Raw genomic sequence first — 4,320 nt, forward strand, 5'->3', positions numbered from 1 at the left:
GCCCCGGCTCTGCCCGAACAGATGGCACCGGGCGTGAGCGCTGGCGCGCTGCTAACTTTGTTCTCGGCGGGGCCCGGGAGCCGCCTCGCCCCCGGCCCCGCTGCGGGGCCTGGGGTCCACTTCGCTCCGGGGCTGCGGTGGCCTCCACGGGGTCACGGTGACCCTGCCCGGGGCGGCTGCTGGCTCCCACCTGCCCCTCGGCCACCACCATACGGGCGAGTCGGGGATGTCCCACCTGCGGGAGATGTGTCCTCAGGGTGCCATCCTGGGGGCCTGGGAGCCCGAGTGAACAGGCGAGCCCCAGCATGGCTTTAGTGTCCCTCTGCGGAGGTGCTCCCCGTCCCCAAGCCCATCGCTGCGGTGTCTGGTCTGGAAGCGGCCACCACCATACGGGCGAGTCGGGGATGTCCCACCTGCGGGAGATGTGTCCTCAGGGTGCCATCCTGGGGTGCTGGGAGCCCGAGCGAACAGGCGAGCCCCAGCATGGCTTTAGTGTCCCTCTGCGGAGGTGCTCCCCGTCCCCAAGCCCATCGCTGCGGTGTCTGGTCTGGAAGGTGCCCGCCGGGTCACGCAGGGGTTTGTACCACGTGTGCTCTGAGAGTGAGGATGCGGAACTGGAAGCAGTAACACCTCGGGGAGGCTCCTGGGGAGTGGGGTTAAACCTGGGCTGCTGCTGCACCCCGGCCCCCAGCCCGCTGGCGGGGCACCTGGGCGGAGGCTCGGGGGCAGAATAAAACACTCGTGGGGCAAACCTCCATCACTGAGCACGGCCTCTTCCCCGGCAGTAGCCGCAGACAGGCTCCTGGGGTGCTCAGCCTGTGGCTTTGGGGTTTTTTTTCTTTTCCCCCCAAAACAGAGAGAGAAATTTGCTTTCAGCTTCTGAAATGGTATGGTGGGTGGGGGTGAGGTTAAGAAGAGACCCATGTGTGGCATAGGGCTCGCCCCGGTGACTTCCCACCGTGGTTGGTGATGCCTGTCACCCAGGCGTGATATTGCAGCTTTTCCCTGCTGGGGTGAGACACCCCCACCCCCACCCCCCCCAGCTTTCTCCTGGGGCTGAGCAGTGCTCCCTGGGCTCAGGGTGCCCTTCCTGGTGCCGGTGTGCCTCTACCATGGGCACCGAGGAGGAGGAAGTAGGGCTGAAGAAGGAGCTGCTTTGGGAGGGCACACCACCAGCCTGCAGGCGAGCTGGATTTAGGGGCACGTGGGGTGCAGTGCCCAGGCCATGGCTGCTCCCACTTGCTGGCCATGGCTGTGGAGGCCGAGGGAGGCTGGCAGAGGGGCCTGCTGGGCAGCGGGAGGGTGCCTGGGGGAGGCCTCTCTGGGGGCAGTTGGACACACATGGAGCCAGGGGAAAGCCCTTTTGGGGCCAGGGGAACCAGAGCCTGGGGAAGCGCAGCCCCGCATGCAGATGTCTCCTCTGTGCAGTGCCAAGCTTCACTGGGGCTGGGGGGCCGAACTGTGTGGTGGGAGGGGGGCTCTGGCATGGGGACACCAGCCAGGCTGGGTGTGGGAGGGGAGATGGGACAGGGCCCGGGGCAGTGTTCCCACTGACCCCCTGCCTGTGGGGGTGGATGGGGGAGCAGAGCTGCCTGCCTGGCTTCAGCCGCAGCCCATGCCTGTCCCCACCCGCACGGGGATGTGTGGCTGTGCCCTGTATGCCTCAGGGAGTTGACATGCACAGACTGAGCCAAAGCAGGGCCATGAGCCCCGCTGTCCCCTGCCAGCCCCCTGTGCCTGTCACTGGGGCGGCAGCATCAGCCGGAGTAGGACGTGCAGGAGCCCAGCAAGAGAGAGCAGCCCCTAGAGCAGCACTGGAGCCTGTCTTGGCCAAGGACTTGCTGGAAACTCCCCATGCCATGGTTCAGGCTCCCCGTCAGCCCACGAGCAGCCTGGGACGCTGCTGCAGCCACAGGGCCCTTCGCTGCTTGCTTTTCTCTGTGCCAAAAACAAGTGCTTCTCTCTCATTCAGTGTCCCTGTCTTGCATGGGGGGTGGCTCTGGCCATGCAGTGGAGGGACAGAGGGACAGGACAGGTGCAGGTCTAGGTTCCGGAGTAGCAAGAGCTCCAGTCACCAGCATTACCATCCCCGCGGGGAGGGAGCAGCAGGCTGAGCCATGCTGGAACAGTGGCGCTGGGGTAGCTCAGTCACTTGTACAGTGTGGGTGGCAGGGCTGGGCATGGGAAGGGTGGCCTGGCTCCCAGCGTGGAGGGGGCATGGGCAGCAGCCAGGCAGGCTGCAACGCCCCCCCCAGCCTGTCAGCGGGTGCAGCGGCTGCCCCGGCCTCGCTCTGTGCCTCTCCTTCCTTCCTTCTCCCACGGCAGGTGGTGGGGGAGTGGGCTGGGGTGGTGCTGCCCAGGCCTGGGGCGTGGGGAGGATTCGGTGCTCCTGCAGCCCTGTGCGGCTCCAGGGGTTGGGGTGCCGTGACCCGCTGTCCTTCTCACAGGATCCAAGGTGCTGGTGTCTCGCCCTGCCATAGTCTGAGGTCTCACGTGCCCATCCGCCTCCCAACGTCACCAATGCGACCATGGGAACTGGCAGTGAATAGGCGGCCACCCTCTGCCCCTTTTAACCAGCACCGTTTCTCGGGGGGACCCTGCAGCAGCCCAGACCACCTTCGGCGAAGGTACGGGGCGCAGGGCGGTGGAGAGCCCTGTCACCTGTGGTGTGTGGGGACGCGGGGCCAGTTCCGTGGTCCTGCTGGGGCCAGCCACCAGCTCCTGGGGGGCTTGGGGGGGAGATCGCAGCAGGGAAGCATGTCCACCTGGCCCGGCCAATGGGTCCCCAGGGAGCAGGGGTCCCTTTTGTGCTGAGGACACAGTGGGGGGACACATGCAGGGTGAGCAGAGGAGCTGGTTCTGGAGCTCCCCAGCCAGACAAGGAGCCTGGCCTGGCATGATGCTCTGAGCATCTCACCCTGGGAGCTGGGCTGTGACCTGCCTGCGGCTACTCTGCCTGGGGCTGTGGTGCCCCTGGCCCGGGGGTCACTCCTGCTCTGTTTCTCTCCTGCGGTGGCCCCGCAGCCCCCCTGCCAGGCGTCAGTGGGGACGACGCGACCGACCTCTGGCAACCCTGCTGGGCCAGGATGAGCCCCAGCTGCACCCTGCCTTCCCCCAGCAGCCGCACATCCCTGTAGATGAGCCCCGCGCCTACGCTCTCCCCAGCACGCCGCCACGAATGCTTCACCCGGCCGCTCACCCGCCCCACCAGAACCCATTCATGGTGGATCTGCATGACCAGGTAGGTGCTGCAGCCCCCAGCCCCAGTCCTAAGAGTGACCCTATGGTGGCCCCAGGCTGGCGTCTGGGGCAGTGGTCCCAAGACATGTCCCTGGGTCCCGTCTGGCCAGTTGCTTGCTGCTGAGAGCACCCAGCCCTGAGGCTGCCAGTGCTCTTGTCTGCTGAGCACTTAAACACTGGGGTCCCCCTGCCAGTTTGGGTGTACCCAGGGTAGTCCCTGCTCCCAGGGGCTGGGGACAGTCCCCTCATAGGGATGTTCATGTCACAACTGTCACCATCGTCCATGGTAGCAGTGCTGGGTTGGAGGCCGTGCCAGCCTGTCTGCGGGGAGCAAAGAGGGGTCTAAAAGCCCCCTCGAACCCAGCCTGCACTCGGCCCCCCTCCTCTGGCCACACCAGTGGGATGGAGGTGCCAGGCGGTTGTGTCCCAGCGCTGGGTGCTCAGTGCCTTGCTGCCACCCTGCCAGGATGGGGACAGCTCAGCCGGGGCTGTACCCTGACTGTGCCCTCGGTGCCTCGTCCTCAGGTGCACCAGGGACCCGTCCCTCTCTCCTACACGGTTACCACTGTCACGACGCAAGGCTTCCCCATCCACGCCGGCCAGCACATCCCTGGGTGCAGCACCCAGCAGCTCCCAGCATGCTCAGTGATGTTCAGTGGACAGCACTACCCGCTCTGCTGCCTCCCGCCCCCGGTGAGTCACGGCGGGGGACACCCACAGGGGACACCTGGGGACAGCCTGGGCTGTGGGTGCCCAGAGGTCACGTGGGTACCCAAGCCCACTGGAGTGCAAGTTTCTGGGGGTACAGGGTCTGTTGGAGGCCTTGGGGAGGGGGCAGGGGTGCAGCCATGCCCACGGTGGGTGTCTGACTCCCATTTTTCTCTCTCTCCCCCCACAGCTGATCCAGGCATGCGCCATGCAACAGCTCCCCGTCTCCTACCAGACGTTCCCTCCTATCATCTCCAGCGACCATTACATCCTACACCGTGCCCCCGGCCGCCAGTGCCCCCCCCCCCCCCTACCACCCCCAGCGCCCATTACATCCTGCCCCCCCCCCCGCCGCCAGTGCCCCCCCCCCCC

The 4,320-nt window shown here is 66.5% G+C and overlaps 1 protein-coding gene across 1 annotated transcript in view; it reads left to right on the forward strand.

The window, feature by feature from the left end:
• Nucleotides 1–4,320, forward strand: part of RNF44 (ring finger protein 44) — a 21,210-nt gene that overhangs the window by 7,139 nt on the left and 9,751 nt on the right. Inside the window, 4 exon segments of the mRNA XM_009285768.2 lie at nt 2,448–2,627; nt 3,025–3,241; nt 3,766–3,933; nt 4,139–4,224. Coding sequence (XP_009284043.1) covers nt 2,521–2,627; nt 3,025–3,241; nt 3,766–3,933; nt 4,139–4,224 — 578 coding nt within the window. The 5' untranslated portion in view covers nt 2,448–2,520.

This window comes from Aptenodytes forsteri, unplaced genomic scaffold, assembly GCF_000699145.1.
Source record: "Aptenodytes forsteri isolate BGI_AS27 unplaced genomic scaffold, ASM69914v1 Scaffold54, whole genome shotgun sequence".
Lineage (NCBI taxonomy): Eukaryota > Metazoa > Chordata > Aves > Sphenisciformes > Spheniscidae > Aptenodytes > Aptenodytes forsteri.